The 19,606-nt window shown below is 44.4% G+C and overlaps 1 protein-coding gene across 3 annotated transcripts in view; it reads left to right on the top strand.

Moving 5' to 3' along the window:
* SHQ1 (SHQ1, H/ACA ribonucleoprotein assembly factor) overlaps positions 1-19,606 on the top strand; it is a 136,973-nt gene that overhangs the window by 45,200 nt on the left and 72,167 nt on the right. For all 3 annotated transcript variants that reach the window (XM_053299511.1, XM_053299512.1, XM_053299513.1), the window contains exon 10: positions 6,416-6,539. In XM_053299511.1, coding sequence (XP_053155486.1) covers positions 6,416-6,539 — 124 coding nt within the window. The remainder of the gene's footprint in view (positions 1-6,415; positions 6,540-19,606) is intronic.

The following is a 19,606-nucleotide window of genomic DNA, read 5'->3' as shown; positions in this document are numbered from 1 at the left end:
ACCTTGTTTTACTCCCAGACTGCAGCTCTGGATGGAGCATTGCTGCTGTGGAGCAGCCTTGTCTCACTCTCATTTGCTGCTGCAGCTGTGGTAGTGGTGGAACCTCACTGCTGCTAGCTCTCTTGCCTCGCCACAGCCTCCACCGCCTCTCACTGAGGCCCTCATGTGAGCGGTCATGTGACATGCTCACTTGCTTCCCCCCCTACCCTGTGGGGAAGCTGGAAGCCATTCAGCCAGCCCACAGAGGCAGGCAGCTGCTGCTGCCAGGAGACCCTGCAATGGGTCTTGCAGGGTGAGCATATGGCTGTCGGTCCATATGGTCAGGGGTTGCCGCTGCCATGGGTGACATCTAGGGGCCCCCACTGGTGGGTTTTGCTGCCAGGCAAGTACATGGCTGCTCACGCACACGACTGCCTACTGCTGCCATGGGTACAACTAGGTGGTCCCTGGGGGACATTTGGAGGCCCTCCCCACTCCTGAAGAGGACCAGGCCTCGGCCCAGAGGTCCAGTCCAAAGAGCGCCACTGCTCCTGTGTCCTCCAGACATAATTTATTTGATTGCCTTCTTCAAGTTTATTTTTATTTATTTTATTTATTATTACATTTATATACTGCCTTTCATTAAAAACAATCCCAAGGTGGTTTACAAAAGTAAAACATATAATAAAAATGACAGTTAAAACTATTAAGCTAAAAATATGAAAACAAATCCGATTTAAAACATATAATATACAAACACAAAAACTGTACATGAATAAAAATACAAAGAAACAGCAATAAAACAATCACGTAAAGACCTGGATAAAAAGCCAAGATGTAACAAGCTTTCTAAAAACTGTGATGGAGTCCGAGGAGCAAATGACTACTGGGAGAGCATTCCAAAGTCTGGGAGCAGCAACAGAGAAGGCCCTGTCCCGTGTGCACGACAGCCAAGCCTCCCTCATTGTCGGAACCCGGAGCAGAGCCCCCTCAGATGATCTTTTCAAGTGGTTAGCAACCCTTGGGAGCAGATGGTCCCTCAGGTATCCTGAGTCCAAACTGTTAAGGGCTTTAAAGGTCAAAACCAGCACCTTGATTTGGACCCGGAAACACACTGGTAACCAGTGCAGCTCTTTCAAAATGGGTGTGATATGATCACACCAGGCACCTCCAGATGAACTCTAGATGCCACATTTTGTACAAGCTGCAGTATCTGGATATTCTTCAAGGGCAGCCCCACGTAGAGCGCGTTACAGCAATCCAGCTATGACATGACTAAGGCATGGGCAACTGTGGCCAGATCTGCCTTCTCGAGAAAGGGATGCAGCTGGAGCACTAGCCAAAGCCATGCAAAGGCACCCCTGGCCACCACCTCCACCTGAGCTTCCAAAAGCAGAGCTGAGTCCAGTAGTGCCCCCAAGCTGCGTACTTGCTCCTTCAAGGAGAGTGCAACCCCATCTAGAACAGGTAGAATCACTTCAACCCGATTGGCTCTCCTACTGACCAACATTACCTCCGTCTTGTCCGGATTCAGTCTCAGTTTATTAGCCCACATCCAAGCCATCATGGTCTCCAATCCCCGATTCAGGACATCCACCACCTCCCTAGGATCAGGTGACAAGGAGAGATGGAGCTAAGTGTCATCTCCATATTGCTGACAATTCAGTCTAAGTCTCCGGATGATCTCTCCTAGCAGCTTCATGTAGATGTTAAACAGCATGGGGGACAAAACCAAACCCTGCAGGACCACACAGGCCAATGGCCATGGGGCTGAGCAGTAGTCCCCCAGCACCACCTTCTGGGCCCTTCCGCCAAGAAAAGAACGGAGCCACTGCAACACAGTATCTCCAATTCCCATACTCAAGAGGTGGTCCAGAAGGATACCATGGTAGATGGTATTGAATGCTGCCGAGAGGCCCAGCAGAACCAACAGGGACACACTCCCCCTGTCTAGTTCCTGGCGAAGGTCATCCATTAGAGTGACCAAGGAATTTTCAGTCCCATATCTGGAGCTGAAGCCAGAATGAAAAGGGTCCAGATAATCCATATCATCCAAGACCCTCTGCAGCTGGGATGTCACCACACAATCTATCATCTTGCCCAAAAAGGGAAGGTTAGATACAGGTCTATAGTTGTCCAGGTTGGAGGAATCAAGGGAGGGCTTTTTTAATAATGGTCTTACCACCGCCTCCTTGAGGCACGGTGGCATCCTGCCTTCCCTTAATGAAGCATTAATGGTCACCTCCTACCATCTACCTGTACTCTCCCTGGCAGCTTTTATTAGCCACGAAGGGCAAGGGTCAAAAGTGCATGATATCGCCCGCACACTGCACTGGATCTTGTCCACATCCTCAGGCTGCACCAACTGAAAAGAATCCAACACAACAGGATCACATGGTACCAGAGGCACGTCTGCTAGAACTGCCAAAACTCTGGAGTCCAGGTCAGCATGTATGTGAGCGACTTTATCTACAAAGTGGCAAGCAAACTGATCACAACAGGCTGTAGATGATGCCTCCCCCATTACCTGGGGGGATGTGTGGAGCAATATTTTTGCCACACGAAACAGCTCTGTTGGTTTGCACTGAGCAGATGCAATGGAGGCGGAGAAAAAAGCATTTCTTCGCTGCCCCCACCGCCATGGAGTAGTCCCTAAAATGGGCTCAACCTGTGTTCGGTCAGATTCGGCATGACTCCTCATTCAGAATTGTTCCAGCTGTTTCCCGAGTTGTTTGATCACCCTAAGCTCCGAGGAAAACCAAGGAGCCAAACGGGCTCCACCAAGCCGGAGAGGGCATTTAGGAGCAACTGTGTCAACAGCCCGGGTCGTGTCTCCATTCCAGAGATCAACCAGGGCTTCAACAGGGTCACCAGCTCTGGACACTGGAAACTCCCTAGGGCAGTCTGGAATCCAAGCGGTTCTATAAGTCTCTGGGGGCAGACCATTCTAATCAGTCCAGCACCCCTGCAGAGGGCAGATGGAGCAGTGAAACTAAACCCCACCAGATGATGATCTGTCCATGACAAGGGGCTTATCTCAAACTCCCCCATCTCCATATAATTTATTCCCCAGTTGGCAAAAACCAGATCCAGAGTATGTCCTGCCATGTGGGTAGGGGCCGATACCAATTGAGACAGGCCCATGGTTGCCATGGAGGCCATGAAATCCTGAGCTGAATCTACTAGGGGGGCCTCAGCATGGACATAGAAATTCCTCCGAACAATAAGTTTGGGGGAACCCAAGGCCACCTCCAAGGCCACCTCCAAGACCACCCTTGCCAGCTAAAGTAGGGAGACTGAAGTGCAGCGGGGTGGTCGGTACACCAGCAGAATCTCCAGCCTATCTCGGAGGCCCACCGTCAACTCAAGGACAAACACTTGAAATTCTGAGATTGCCTGACCAGGCACCTGGAATGGGGAGGATCTCTCGATAGATGACTGGAACGCCCCCTCCCCGATCCTCCAGGCGGGGCTGCTGCATGCTCAGGAAACTTGGAGGACAGAGCTGAGAGAGACCAACACCGCCCAGGTCATCCAACCAGGTCTCTGTCACACATACCAGGTCAGCATGTTCATCCACAATCAGATTGTGGATGAGAGATGTTTTAGCATTAACTGACCTGGCATTCAGCAGCAGCAGCACCCTATTCCTTGAGAGAGTATTTTGAGAGCTCCCAGGGGTTTCAGGGTTGGGAGAAGAACTGGAAAAATGAACAGGCCTCAATTGCCTCGACCGTTTCCCCCTGTAACGGCCAACCCAACTCCCACTGCCATATCTTCCTCTGCCCTCTACCCGTGATATTCCTGCCCCCACACCAACCCCACTTTACTACTCTCCCAGGCACATTCCTCAGTCCAACCAACCACAGCTCCACTATTTAACAAAACCAAATGCAGGACTCTAACAGACTTATGCTGACTTTTTGATAGAAGAGACGTCAAGAAGATCTTCTGACCCCAGGCAGCTCGCCCCAAGGCTGAGAGCCATAAGGACGAGAGCCCTTGTGCTTTTACCCTTCAGCTCGCGCCAAGAGGCTCGCATCCCTGGCTCAGCCTGAGCTTTAAAGCAGTAGAAGCTCTGTCTCCCTCCCCTCTCCTCTTCCTGGCGGCAACAAAGGTGTCCATGGTCTCTGCCTTTTGAAGAGGCAGGGGACTGAGAGCTAAGCAGCAGCAGCCTCATAATAAATTGTTCCTGAGTAGTTCACAAAATAAAACAATAAAACAGTCAAATAAAACATACAGTTAAAACAAAAATAGAAACTACTGTACCAACAAAGACACAAGTATTTAATGGCACTTAAAAAGCCTGGGTGAACAAAAGTCATCAGCTGGCATCTGAAAGACAGTTGTGATAATGCCAGTTGAGCTTCACTAGAGAGGCTATTCCTTAAATGGTTTACCACCACTGGAAAGGTTCTCTTTGTGGTAGCCACCTGCCTCTCTTCATTTGGTGTGGGTACTCGGAGCAGGGCCTCTGTTCACCAGAAGCTGTCTTCTACCAAGTCAGACTATTGGTCCATCTAGCTCAGTAATGTCTAGACAGACTGGCAGCAGCTTCTCCAAGAGACTCGATGAGTCTCTTCCTTTCAGCTCTATCTTGTGGATGCCAGGGAAGGAACTTTACTTATTTATCATATTTTTCCACCGCCTGATATGTGCAGCTCTAGGAGGTGTACAGAATGTAAAACACAACAAATATAAAACCGTTAAAACTTCACAAAATAAAAATAAAACCATCTCATTATTAATCTGAAACCTTCTGCATGCCGATGCTTTCCCCAGAGCAGACCCGTTCCCTAAGGGTCATATCCTACAGTGCTCACACATGTAGCCTCCCATTCAAATGCAAACCAGGGCAGATCCTGCTTAGGAAAGGGGACAAATCATGTTTTCTACCACATGACCAGCTCTCCTCTTTAGAGGATATTAAAGTCCAGGTTGGGACATATGGCGTAAGGTTATGCTTCAGATAGCCTTGTCCCAAGCCATTTAAAGATTACAAACAGCACTTTAATTTGGTCCTGGCAATGGATTGGGAGCCAGTGCAACTGACAAAGCACTGGTGTGATGTGATCAAAATGCCCAATCCAATTAATAATCTTGTGACCCTATTTTGGGCCAACTGTAACTTCTAAAGGCAGTACCATGTACAACAGATTGCACTGATCTAAACGTGAGGTTAACAGAGCATGAGTGACTGTGGCTAAGCTGTCTCCATCCAAGTAAGGTTGCAGGTGGTGTATTGGCCAAAGCTGATGAAAGGTACTTTGAGCCACAAAGGCTTCTGGTGACAATGCTAAATCAATGAGCACCCCAGAGTGTGAACCTGATCCTTTGGTGGAAGTGCAGCTCGATCAAGAACAGGCTGAACATCACTCACCTAGGTAGATTACCAATAGTAATCCGTCTGTATGTTCACCCCGAGTTGATCACGGTGCCCAAGCACTGATTCAGGACAGTCATCTCCTTATCTACATCTGATGAAAAAGAGCAAAGCTAGCTATGAAACAGTCACAAAAAGCTTCATTTTTCTGGGCAGCTAACCTTGGTCTTAATTCCTATCTTTCTTGCAATTAGCTCGCCACAAAGCATACTTTCTTCTCTGAACTCTGAAGGTATATTGCTTTTGAAGCTGCTGCATTATCCCATTTCTTTGATCAGCTTAAATCCTCTTAATTTAAAAGAGTATTAAAAAGGTTTTCTCTTCAAACAAGGCAACTGTCAATTGGGAGGGAGGAAGGGGGGAATAGATACTTGTCTCCCGCAAATATGAATTAAAAGTCTCCCTTGAATGAGTCAGTTTATAAACAGTTGCAATTTTAAAAATGTAATGGATGAAAGGCAGGGTTATCTACTCGTCCAGCTAGCAGCTGACAGGAAGTCTGGGATTTTGTATTTCAGACATATTGGTTCCTTAAATGTAAAATCAGTATGGATATCTGTGTTGAATATATTACTGAAGTACAAATGAACTAAGGTCCTTTTTGTTTCCTGGCCAAGACAGAAGGACCATTTAATTTGCTGTATAGCTTAGTGTTTTGGCAAATATATTTCTTTTTGAAATGTTCATAATATTAATTTCATAGTCAGTAATTCACTCTGCCCCCTGTTCATATAATCATCTGAGTATGCCCTTTGATTCTTCTTTTGCCTGATAAACAAGAGGATATGGGTTGTCTTATCTTCTGAATTAGGGGTGAGGCAGGTTTTTGTGCTTCCATCCCAGTACTGAACAGAATGGGAATTTTACTTGTCAGACAAAATTTCCGCTAACTTTGTGGCTAAAACTATTTTGCTACTTTTATTTGACATAAAATGGTCAATTTATACCATTGACATGGTATAAAAATGTAATGATAAATAAAAATAAAATATCTGCTGTTGAAAGAAACATCTTTGGCCTGCTATAATTATGTTTCAAAATTGTCCCACACAGAGTTTTACTAGTGTATTGGAGGTCCTAGTATCGTTTGGAAGAAGAGTTTTATGCTATCCATTGTACAGACACTTCAGTTTGGTGACGAAGGCCTTAAATGACACTGTTATGATACTACAACTAGGTAATAAATTTAATTTTTTATCATCTTCATAGTTTGGCCGCTTCACATGCTGTGTGTGTGGTAGTGAAAAGATTTGTTTGCAAGAGCATAATTTCAGGGAATACTATTAGACAAGGAGCTGTTTTGTGGGGCATGTTTTAAAGAACTTGATGTACAGTTTTATTTCTTCGTTGTAATACAGTAAGTCAGAGATCTTTATAATGAATTTGTCAAGTTACCATCAAGAATGGTAAAGAAGCTAAAATTACAACTAAAAGACTGAGGATTAATGCACATTGCCTGTTACTATTAAAGTGGGGGGTGGCATTATTGCTGGCACTTGTGTGGAAGTATCACCAGAAAATGAAATATTTTACAGACTTATATTCTGTTCTGTTCCTCTGAAATTTGGTGAAAAACTACAATTTCCTCTGATTTGGTGATCTATATTACCAGTTCTGTGCAAATCTCTAATGTTGTGCTTCTGTATTCCTGGACCCAGAAAACTTATTAAAATCCTCATCCCCGAAAATGTGGCAAAAAGGATGCAAAATCAAGAATGCAAAACCTGTGTGTTCCAAAAAGTAGTAAAACCAAACTGCTGAGGGATACTTTATGTAAATTCCTACTTGAAAGCTCAAAAGTTACTCTTTACGTTTTTTAAATTAACTTGCATATTTGTTTATATGAAATAATAAACAGTTGGCTTTTACTTTATATTGTAAAGCATAGACGTGCACCTTATGGCTTTGTCACAGTTTTCTTGATACTGCTTTTGTATGTTTCCTTTCTTCCCAAGGATTGGGAAATTGGGGTTGGGGTGCATGAGTGTGTACCACAATCCATATTGTAGGGATTCTTGAATCTATAAAAGTGTTTCAGTTTAGGGGCAGTTCCCTCACTTGAGGCTTTCTAAAAATATTTTATGCTCAAGTCCAGTCTGAAATTGAAAGAACATGCAAGCAAGATGTGATGCTGGTGGTTGGAGACTGGAATGCCAAAGTTGGAAAAGGTAAGGAGGAAAACATAGTCAGCCTATATAGCCTAGGAAAAAGAGACAAAACAGGAGAACGACTTCTTAGTTTCTGCCAAGCCAGTAATCTCTTCATTGCTAACACATTCTTCAAACAACCAAAGCAGCACCTATATACATGGACATCACTAGATGGAGTATATAGAAATCAAATTGATTTCATTATTGGTGCAAGGAGGTGGAAGAGCTCAGTTATAACACAGCAAAGACGTGGCTGGGGACAGACTGTGGAACATATCACAAACTGCTCATGTGCAAGTTCCAAGTCAAGCTAAAGCGGAAAAACAAAGCTATCCAGCTTCCACGATATGATCTTGAAAATGTACCCACCATTTTCAAGGAGAACATCAGGAACCGCTTTGAAATTCTGAACCTCATTGATAGGGAACCAGAAGAACTGTGGAATGAAATCAAAGAAGTTAAGGACAAATGTGAAAAGAGACTGCCAAAGACCAAGAAACAGAAGAAAGCAAAATGGATTTCAGAAAACACAGTGGAAATTGCCAAGAAGAGGAGAGAAGCCAAAGTCAAGAAAGATAAAGACCTCAGGAAGGAACTTAATAGGGAATTTCAGAAAGCTGTTAGAAGAGACAAGGAGCAGTACTACCATGACATCTGTAAAGACCTTGAGGATGGAAATAGACATGGGAAAACAAGTTTTCCAAATGATCTCTGAATTGAGAGGGAGGTTCCACCCTTGAATTGGTATGTTAAGGGATTCCAAAGGACAGATAGTAACTGATTCAGAGAAGATCAAACAGAGATGGAAGGAGTATACTGAAAATCTGTATAGCAGGGATGTCAACATCCAAGATACTCTAGAACAGGCCTGCTCAACTTAGGCCCCCCAGCTGTTTTTGGACTACAACTCCCACAATCCCCAGTCACAGTGGACAATAGCCAGGAATTATGGGAGTTGTAGGCCAACATCTGCAGGAGGGCCGAAGTTGAGCAGCCCTGCTCTAGAAGATATTCCCTACTTGCAAGAACCTCTAGTACAGGAAGATGAAGTTAGATCAGCACTCCAGTCATTAACAATTCGGAAGGCTACAGGAATTTATAGAATAGTTACGGAAATATGGTGGGCAACAGAAGAAGAAATAGTCAAGGCTCTAACCAAACTATGCCAGCAAATTTGGACAACACCACAGTGGCCAACAGATTGGAAGAGGTCAGTCTACATACCCATATCAAAGAAAGGAGACTTAATAGATTGTGCAAACCATCACACAATATCCTTAATTTCACATGCTAGCAAAATAATGCTCAGGGCCATTCAATGCAGATTAGAGACCTACGTGGAAAGGGGAAATGCCGAAAGTTAAAGCTGGTTTCAGGAAAGACAAGAGTCATCATTGCTGATGCATGCTGAATAATTGAAGAAGCCAAAGAATACCAGGAAAGTCAATATGTGCTTCATTGACTACAGAAAAGCCTTTGATTGTGTTGGCCATGTCGAGTTTTGGAATATCCTTAGGAAAATGGGTGTCACAGAACATTTCATCATTCTCATGAGAAACCTATACACAGGACAGGAAGCCACACTCCAGATGGAACATGGTGAAACAGACTGGGTCCAGATTGGCAAAGGAGTAAGACAAGGCTGTATACTTTCTCCTTTATTCAATTTATGTGCTGAACTTATACTGAGAGAAGCTGGATTGGAAGAAGATGAGTGTGGTTTTAAAGCTGGAGGAAGAAACATTAATAACCTGCACTACTCTGATGACACCACTCTGATAGTTGAGAATATGGATGATCTGCAAGCTTTAGTAATTTAAGTCAAGGAGCACAGTGAAAAAATGGGATTACAACTAAATGTCAAGACTAAACTAATTACAATGGGTACAGCAACCAGTTTCAGAATTGACAATGAAGATATTGAAGTGATGGATAGGTTCTGCCTTTTAGGATCGACTGTCAACAGTAAAGGATTCCAGCAGTCAAGAAATATGCCGCAGCCTAGCACTTGGTAGGCTTGCAATGAAGGCCTTGGAAAGGATATTTAGATGCCGTGACGTGTCTATACTTACAAAGATTAGAATTGTTCAGCCAATGGTTTACCCTGTGACACTCTATGGATGCGTAAGCTGGACTTTGAAGAAGCAAGATAGAAAAAGCATTGATGCTTTTGAACTTTGGTGCTGGAGAAGACTTTTGAGGATATCATGGACAGCCATGAAAACAAACAAATGGATCATAGAACAAATCAATCCAGAATTTTCACTTGAGGCACAAATGACCAGGCTCAAACTATCATACTTTGGACACATGTGAAGATCCAGCTCCCTTGAGAAGTCCATAATGCTGGGAAAAGTTGAAAGAAAGAGAAGAAGAGGACGGCCAGAAGCAAGGTGGATGGATTCCGTTATGACAGCAATGAATGCACCACTGACAGACCTTAAAGGCCAAATTGAAGACAGATCATCCTGGAGAGAATCTATCTATGTAGTCACTAAGAGTCGACACCGACTTGATGGCACTCAATCAATCAATCAATCAATCAATCAAAAATATTGGGGGGCAAAGATTATTTTTACTATATAATTGAATATATAGAAAAATGTGTGTTAATTACTAGGTTTGTTTATGATGAAACTAAGACAAAAACTGCCGTTAGTCAAAGAGGAACAGCGTAGGTGGTCAATGGTAACAATGGGTTATCCTTTTCTTGTTTCTGGTAGACAGGTTTGATTCCAGTAGAAAGATCAGGTAAAAAGTCTGGTCTCCCTACCAACAGGCTTTGGGAGCAGGATCCCCAGTTCATTTCATGTTTTGTTCCTGACTAGACGCAGAACTGGAGCTGCTCCCATTCTATGTGGCTTTCAGTTTTTTCCTCCACTTGGCTCTGCATTTCTGGGGTGTGGTGAGCTTAATTTTTTGTTGTATTTTTCCTGCCCCTGCCCTCGACTGGGCCCTTGGGGCCTTGAAAAAGTGCTGCCATCATTCGGCCTCTCAGCATCCGCAGTCAGGGTGTGAAAACATAAGGGTGGCCGTGGCAGTGCCATTTTGAGGTGTGAAAGGGTGGAAAGGGCAAAGTCAACATCAAATGCCAGACCTAAGGAAAAGGGCACCAGATAAAGTGAGTGCCTACTAATCCAGGCCACTTGCAGTGGCATGCAGCTCCTGCACGTGATGCGGAGAGTTAAAGAAACCCGCCCCTTCACCGCTGCTCCAGCAGCAAACAAGTGGCTGCTTTGTGCTCCTTCTGCCAGCTGGTGGCCCATCAACTATTCCACTGCCAGGCCTTCCGCTTGCTGCTAGCAGTTCCACCACCAGTTTCACTGGTTCCACGTGGTTCTGGTGAAGCTGCTCAGCCTCTTGCCCAGCCACCAGTCATGCTGCTGCTGCACAGCATTGGTGAGGCTCCGCATGGCTCTGATGAAGCCTCCTGACGTCTTGCTCAGAGATTCCGCTGCCACCATGCGGCAATGGCCAGGCTTCACATGGCCCTGACAAAGCCTCTGCGCCTCTTGCTCAAATGTGCTGCCACAGCTGTTTGGTTCGTCAAGTCTCCACATGGCTCTCATGAAGCTTCTGGGTCTCTCGCTCAGATGCTGGTCAAGCTGTCTCCACATAGCCACTCACTGCTGCTCTAGGCATCAGCGCTCCCCTGCGCCCCCTGGGGCCTCCAAATCCCCATTTCCCTGCTGAGCAGCTGCCTGCCCGTCGGCAGGCAAGTGCAAGATGAGGGACAAGGGCAGCTGCAGCCCGATTCCCCTCCCAGCTCCCCTGGGCTGACCATTGGCTGTTTGGCGGGTGGGCGGGGCTTCTGGAGGCCTTTCTGATTCTGCCCAGAGGCCTCCTGAAGTTTTACGGGCAGCAGAGAAGGAGGTAGAATAGTGGCCTGTGCATACCACATGCCCTGGCCTGCCGGGGATGGCCTGCCCTGGTCTCCTGTGCTGAGCCTGCCTGGGACTTCTCCTCAGACTTAGTAATGGAGGTACTGTATGTGATTTCCTTTTTGTGGTTATTCCTTCCTCCTTTGAATATTTTATGGAACGGCTTGCCATAGGGCTTTGATATTGGGTACAGTTGTAGGGCAGGAGGGCTCTAAATATTGAATTTGAAATGGATTGGGCAATTGGTTGATTTTTGATTTGTTTTAAATTTTAAAAAACCACAAAAGTCCTATTAGTGGCTTATTACATGACAGAAAATTACAAAAATTTCTGGAACTGAAGCCCCTATTTGACCATCATTCTACCCTCATATGGAGGAATCTGCCCTTTGCCTTGTTAAAAAAGGGTAAGGCACTCCCTGTTGTGTCCCACTGTTTAGATCTCCTGGAATGGATTGCAACTGAGCACAGATGTAGGGCAGGGTGGGAGGGCTCTGAACATTTAATTTGAAGTGGATTGGTCAATAGATTGGTTTTTAACCAATGTTTTCCCTACTGCAGTAAAGCTGTCAGAAAGAGTTAAGTATGCTGCAGATAGAGAGAACTCTTTCCAGGCCTAACACCTAGTGAAAGTGGTGCTAACAAAAAACTGTCGATTTTTTTAAAAATGTCTTATGCTCAAGTTGGTATGCAATCCATAAGATCTGAGTGAGAACTGTGAAGCAAGGGCCGTGTGTCGTGATTTTAACTCCACCCCTGTGCACTATATGCCCAAGCTGGCTTGTGAACCAAATGCATGTTTGAATTGAGGAGCAAGAGACATGTATTGTGTCCCAGCTAGTTTGTGAATGGTCAACAATCCATTGGGGGTGTGTGCAGTCGTCTTTTTGACAAATGAACTTTGACTCACACCTTTGGGTTCATGATGAATGAGCAAGATGATGTGTAATCGGCCAGGATTTAAGTGCCAGGTCTCTAGATACAAAACATGGTATGTCTGTGCAGGTCATTGAGAAGTATCTTCAGAATCTTTTCTTAAAAAAAAAAAAGTTTCCAACTTTACCTAAACATGTTCTTGTGCAAGAAGTAGTATATTGCAGCTTATTTTGTGGTGTGGGTGGGGGGCTTCCAAAGGCTTTTACGTCCGGGCTTCAAAATTGCCTAGCTGCACCTCTGGCTCCAGGATCATATGCAGTAGCCAGCTATTGGGCCTTTCTTGGACACAAGCTAGCCTTGGAGTGGGGCAATTCTGCCACCGCACCCCCACAGCACACATGGGAGTTGAGTTCCAGCCAGGCTCCAGGACTGCACAGCGGTGAAGCTTCTGCCAACCTGGCTGGGTGCTGTGCTGGCACAGACGCAACGGGCTCCAGCTCCCACCAACCAGGCAGCAATGCCAGTGTTGGGGCAAGGGTGGCCAGACTCGTCCTGTCAGCAAGTACACTGTGCTGGGATTGGGAATTGTCACAGGATATTCCTATCATTATTAAGTAGGGACCTGGTGGCTAAGGATGCAGTTACTGGTACTGTGGCCCAGTTACTTCCCCCATTAAATTCCATGGCAGGACCCTCAACAGACCCATACAACTATCAGTTCTTTGACCCATGAGGTCTTCCCTTTGCCTTCCCTGCAGGAAGCCACCATGTTATGTCTTAACCACTGAACAAAAAAAAAAAATATATTTATATATTTCTTTTCAACAAAAGTTTCCAAAGCAGTTTACATAGAGAAATAATAATTAAGATAATAATAATAAGATGGCTCCCTGTCGCCTAAGGGCTCACAATCTAAACAGAAACATAAGGTAGACACTAGCAACAGTCACTGGAAGTACTGTGCTGGGGGTGGACAGTTGCTCTCCCCCTGCTAAACAAAGAGAATCAGCATGTTAAAAAGGTGCTTCTTTGCCTAGTTAGCAAAGCTAGTTTTGAATGCACACCTTTGACCTGCTGACACACATGCTTCTCCAGTAGTTGCTGCTTTGGTTCTGGGAATAAATTACAGCATGCTCCTTCTCATGTGTCAGTCCTCCTACCCATTCATCTCCAGCCTCTACAATGGCAAACCTCCCCAGCACTCAACTAGGGTCTCCCTCTCAAGGAGCCTTCCTGAATTTTAAAAACCCCTGATGCCAGTCTACAAGGCTGGGGAGCCCATTGCAACAATCAAGTTGCTTGGGGAGGTGGGACCAATCGCAACACCGCTATGGCATCAGTTTGCTGGAGCTGCATGCATCCAGGCTGGTCCTAATCAAATTCCCTCACCTAATACTCCTCCACCACCACAACCGCATCCTCATTTTAACAGACAGTGGGAGAGATTGTTAAGAGAGGAGCCCAGCCTCTTCTGCTGGGCAGAGGCACATAGCTAGCATCCGTCAGGGCAGATCACCCAAGTAGCATGGACAATGGACTGGCTCATCCAATAAACATTAGAACTGGCAGAGTGGATCCTCCATGCCGAGGTGTTTCACCTCATTACCTGGCACTTCAGGAAACCACTGGTGGAGCTGTTTGCTTTGCCAACAAACTGCAGGCTCCCCCAATTGTTCTCTCAGCCCTTATCAAGAAGGCACTAGAAAAGCTGCAGATCAAAAATGCAAGAATAATATTGGTCTCCCATTATTGGCCCAGTTGCCTGTGTTATGATCTACTGTCCCTGCTGACCACTCACCTGTGCCAGCTGGTTCTCAATCTAGACCACCTCTCGCTGGGGCCAATTCTACACACAGACTGGTACAACTCCACGCCTGTAAGTTGAACGCTCTGTCCTAGAGATGGAGGACTACTCCAGAGCCATTCAGAATACTTCTAGCATCATGCCGGCCTATTGCCATTCATATCTATCAAGATACCTGGGCTACCTTCCTCCAGTGGACAAGGAGACGAGTAGATCCGCCTTTGGCCCCTGTTTCCCAGGTTCTAGCTTTTTTTTTTTTACAGGCCAGCCTCGGCCAGGGTCTTCACCCTAATAACTTAAAGAACCTTTCTGCTCTCTCCTTGGTTCTCATGCTCAGTCAGGCTCTTCCTTCCTATTTCTCCATATTATGCATTTCCTAAAAGAATCTGGAAACACTGCCCCCCACCCCAGTCCACAAATTCCCTTCCTGGAACCATAGCAGGGTCCTTAACACACTCATGCATGCCCCCCTTTGATGTACTCTGGTATCTCTCTCCAAGGCTCCTCTCATAAGGTCTGGTCTCTGGTCTCCGTTACACCTGCACACGGGGTTTCCAAACCGGGTGCACTCTTAGTGCAGGAGGAATTCTGCATTGTCCAGCCAGACTCTGTGGTCCTGGAAAACAATTCTGTCTTTATCCCCAAAGTTAATTCTTCCTTTCACCGTGCCAGGATGTTATCCCATCTCCCTTCTGGCCATCTGAAGGGCATCCTAAGGAGTAGCTGTGGCATAACTTGACGTGCGTCGGACTCTGCTCATATATATTTATAGGAAGGGGTGACTCTGGCATAAACTTGGTGTGCACTGGGCTCTGTACATATATATTCGTAAGACCAGGGAATTGCATAGGCCTGACTAGCTTGTTTCATCACTTTTCACCTTAGCTCCCAAGGTTCTAAGGTAGCCAAGGCCAACCTTGCATGCAGGATCAGAGCATGCACCACCATGACATACCAAGCATTGTCCCATCCATCACTGCTGATTCAACACTCGGTGCATCCACCAAAGTTGTCTTCTCGGAGCTGTGTACGCTCCCAGTTTTCGGTTCAGTGGAAGCAAGGGAAGAGGAAAACCTGGGTAGAAGTGATTGTGTGGAAGCAAGGTAGGAAGAAAAGCTACCCAGGTTTTCATCCTACCTTGCTTCCACACAACAGAAAATTGGGAGCACACACAGCTCCCAAAGCCAGGTAGAACACAGTTTTTAATTGTGTGAGTGAAATCACTGTGTGAGAGAGAAAAGTTGGACTTATCATGACTGGTTCTTTCTACACGATGTCTGGAGGTCATCTGAATCTCCTGTGGGCAGTGTCTTTCTATCTGCCTCCTTTTTGTACCTCTCTATCTACACTCTACTGCGGAGCTGTGACAGTTCTAGAACTGGGAATACAGCTCCCAATGCTTTCTTGGAGGGAGCTTGGACTTTTTACCTGATCGTTCTGCCTGAATCTAACCTGTCTACCAGGAACAAGTAGAGGATGATAACCCATTGTTATGGATTATTTCCCTATGCTGTGTTAGGAAGAACTATTCATGGTAAGGCCAATGTTTATTTTCATTTTGCACAGTGCTCTTATAGACAACTTGAGTTGCTTGCTTCAAACCAGACAAATGAAAACTATTTTTTTCTGTTACCTATAGTTATATTTCTTTGAGGGAAATACTTTCTGGTATTCTTTTCTCTACCAGTTTTAATAACTCCTCAGTATCTGCTTTGGTGGGGGGGAGGGAGAACCACCGCCTTCTAATTTGCTAAACTCTCTCTCTTTAAATGCAGATTGAGGAATATGAAAGTTACATTTTGCTTGCTCTGGAAAACGAGAGTCAAGGAAAGCTACCTCGTTAGGGTGGAGGCCTTTGAAGGATGCTTCTTCAGACCTCCTTTTAGAGTCCAACAAAAGAAGTGCTTCTTGTAGAGAATTAATTCTCTACCACCGCATTTCTCTTGATGTTTTCCATTGTGTTCCTAGGCTGTCTGATGGTGGTGATAGAGAGACAGGAAGTGCTGGTTTGTTTACCAGCCCTGGTTTTTCCTTTTCAGGCAGGAAACAACACTGAACTCGTCCAGCCTCTGCAGACAAGTATGGGTTGAATGGAAGTTGGTTTAAACTTGCATGCATAGTGACCCACAGTGAAATAGCTTTTGCATAGAAAATTGGGCTATTTGAGAAGTACTGTAATTGCAAAGTCACGCTAAAGTGGACTTAGACTGGCATGAAAAATATCCTCATCCTTGATGCAGTTCATGTTTCACAGGATCAGCTCACAGAATTTGGAGGCACTATGTGAACAAACATATAGTATTTATCTTGTGGTGTTCTGAAATAAGCTTAGTGTCCAGCAACGGCCAGTGCTGCTTCTTCCCCCAAACACCTGGCAAAACACAGTGACCCTTGGTGTAAGGATGGTTTCATTTGGATGTGTTGAGGAAATTGTTTGAAGAAGCAAATTGGAATTAATGCAGGAGAAGAGCCGCCTTCAAGATTTCTAGTAGATGCTGCCAGCTATCCTGATGCTTACTGTTCAAAATTTCCAATTAAAAGAATAAACTGTTTTTTGAGAGAAGCAAAATTTCTGTAGGTTTACTAAAATTTGCAGCTTTGGCTGAATTGCAAAATCTTTAACAAAGATAAGAGGAGAAATTTTTGGACCTGATGCTGTAAGGGGGACAGTATTTTATTTATTTATTTGTTGCATTTTTATATCCCCTTCCTGCCTTGACAAGGGCACCCAAAGCGGTTTACAATATTAAATAACAAATTATGTAAGATGAAAAGCTTTGTCTCAGGCTGTTGATCTTCTCAGAAGCTGAGGACAAGAGCTGGCTAGCCTGGGTGCCTCCTTGCTTGCCTTCCTCTCAGGGCACACAGGTCTTTAAATACTCGTGAGAAGGTGGGGGAGAGGCTGCCCCAACAGTCCTCACAGACCGGTGCTAGTCTCTATGGGAGCCAATGTTATGCTCTCCCCTGGGCTGGGCTGGGCACCTCATTATCTTATTTTAGGGTAATCGGCAGGGAATGCCAACTTCTGGAATGCTATGCTGACATCCCTCACTCTTATCACTGGGAAGCCTTGTTTCTCCTCGGGGGAGGGGGTGGGAAGATGTGTGCGTTCATATCCTTTAGAAATCTGGCTTGTTTAAACAAGAGGCTGAGTACTAGCTTAGTGTGAGAAGTTTTCATCGTAAGCATTGGTCTTGCTGTGTTGGGCTTGTTTGCGTTGACAGTTTTTGGTTTTCATTGCATATGTTTTATCATTCATTCTTTTATTGATTGTTTGACTTCTTGTGAGCCACATTGAGGCCAATTGGTTTGAAAGGTAGGATATAAGCCCGTCTAATTATTCATAAAAGCACAAAATGTGTAGCCCAATGAATGCATTTGTGTTGTGGCTTTGACAGTAGAAAAGGTGTAGCTAGTTAACCTGTCCAGTTTGACTGGGCCTTGGCAACCACCTGTCTTGGCTTCATGTAAGCCTCCTTTATCTATAGGTTCCATTAACCTTAATGGAACTTTTCTGCATAAAAATATTTGGGTACTCCAGGAGTCCAGAACATTGAAGAAGCAATGTTTCTTTCTTGCTCCTTTCCTTCCCCACACACCATATTTCCAGAGGGTGTAATGGTGCATGATTTGGTGTCTTTATTAAGAAGAAGAAACGCACAAAAATCCACGACTGAAATTCAACTAGAAGGGTAATGATACACAGGAAATGGATAGAGATTGATATTGGGAATTTGGGGTTAGAAATAATATGAGTGCTGATCTGGATGTGTCCCAAGGATAAGTTAGATGGACAACCTCTTATAGAGACAAGGCAAGCAACCACTGCCCAGAAATCAATATGGTGGTTTCTTTGTGTTGAGCTGGTTGGGGGGTTTTTTGTCAGCAGATTGTGCAGTAATATGCATCAAGTCAGAGATCTGGACTATTTGCCTCTGCCAAATTCTGGCAATATAGTGCTGAATGGATTAGGGCACCTGTAACAGCCATTGAGTGAAACCTTGAGTTGAATGAACTAGATAAAAGCAGAATACCAGTGTACCTTGAAGTCACCCTGTCTTCTGGCTCATTGTTTTAAAAGTCAATGTAAAACTGGTTTAATTTCTTTCTGCTGTGGCAAATGCTTTCCTTTAGTTGTGTAAAGGTGCCGGGGAAACCATTGCAAGATGAAATCTGATTGGCTCAGTTGGATGATGGTTGGAGTTGTGGGTAGAATTTTAATAAATACACTGGCTGCTGATAAGTTTCTGGGCAAAATACAAGGTGCTGGTTGTTACCCAGAAAGCTCTAAACAGCTTAGGCCCTGGGTATTTAAGAGAATGTCTTCACCATGAGCCCTACCGCCTGCTAAGATCATCTGGAGAGGTTTGTCTGCAGGTGCCGCCAACTCATCTTGCAGCTGCTCAGGAATGGGCCTTCTCCGTTGCAGCCCCTGGACTTTGGAATGTGCTCCCTGTTGAGATAAGAGCCTCCCCATCTCTGGCAACTTTTTAAAAGGCACTGAAGATGCATTTATTGACCCTGGCTTTTAATTAGATCTGTGGTTTTTACAAAATAATATATATATTTTCTTTTTTTTAGTACTGGGTTTAAAATGTTTTAAAATTTTCAGTGTTTTTAATGTTTTTAATTGTTAAGTGATTTGATGTTTTAAATTATTTTACTTGTAAACCGCCCAGGGAGGCAAGTTTTCAGCAGTATAGAAATGTGAAAAATAAACAATAATAACTGAGTGTGTAGTTACAAAAATGTTTTCTTAGCCATGTCCACTTATATTATTTCATTAGAGAAGAGTAAAAAGCATGACCAATTATATTTTTCCAGATGCTTTGAGGATAGTTAATGAGACACTATTTGACTAAATAAGTAAGGAGTGAAAGAATAGACCTAATAATAGTATACATATAAAATAATGATGAACAGAGTAGTATATCTGTATTGGAAGGTATTAGTGTTCATGCAGTAAAAGCCTGTAGTGTATATACATATGGAGGTGTAATCCTGTCCACATTTATCTGCAGTTGGAAGAACTAATAACATTTAGGCTCTGCAGAACACCCTAGATGGATAACCATCTAGTCGGGTTTAACACCCTGATCTACTTGGCTTATCCTATTTGGGATGGTATCCTAACCTTGTACACAGAAGCACTCCGTGGCTGCAGTCTCCTTCCTAGAACAGAAGAGGTCCTTGCATGAAGACAACTTTTCTTCTTTTAATGGAAGGTGCTTGTGGTCCCAGAGCACCTCCATATGAAAGATCAGGGCACATTATTTTGTGTTTAGGAAAGACTTTGCTGAAAATGTAATGTAAACTTATAAGCTAGGACAATTTTCGGAAAATGTGAATGTACTGTATAAGGCATTTTTGAGGAATATTGGTCAAACTATTATTTTCTAGGTATTTTGAGGTATTCTGAAGCCAAATCATTTGTTTTTGAAGCTATATTTTTGAATGCCTGTGGTGAAAATATTCAAAAAAGAAAATGGCCACCAACAAAAGATGCTGATAGCCCTACTTTCTAACTGGAGGAT

Source organism: Hemicordylus capensis, chromosome 2, assembly GCF_027244095.1.
Source record: "Hemicordylus capensis ecotype Gifberg chromosome 2, rHemCap1.1.pri, whole genome shotgun sequence".
NCBI lineage: Eukaryota > Metazoa > Chordata > Lepidosauria > Squamata > Cordylidae > Hemicordylus > Hemicordylus capensis.
Note: the sequence above shows the minus strand (reverse complement) of the source record. Positions and strands in the feature narration are given on the sequence as shown.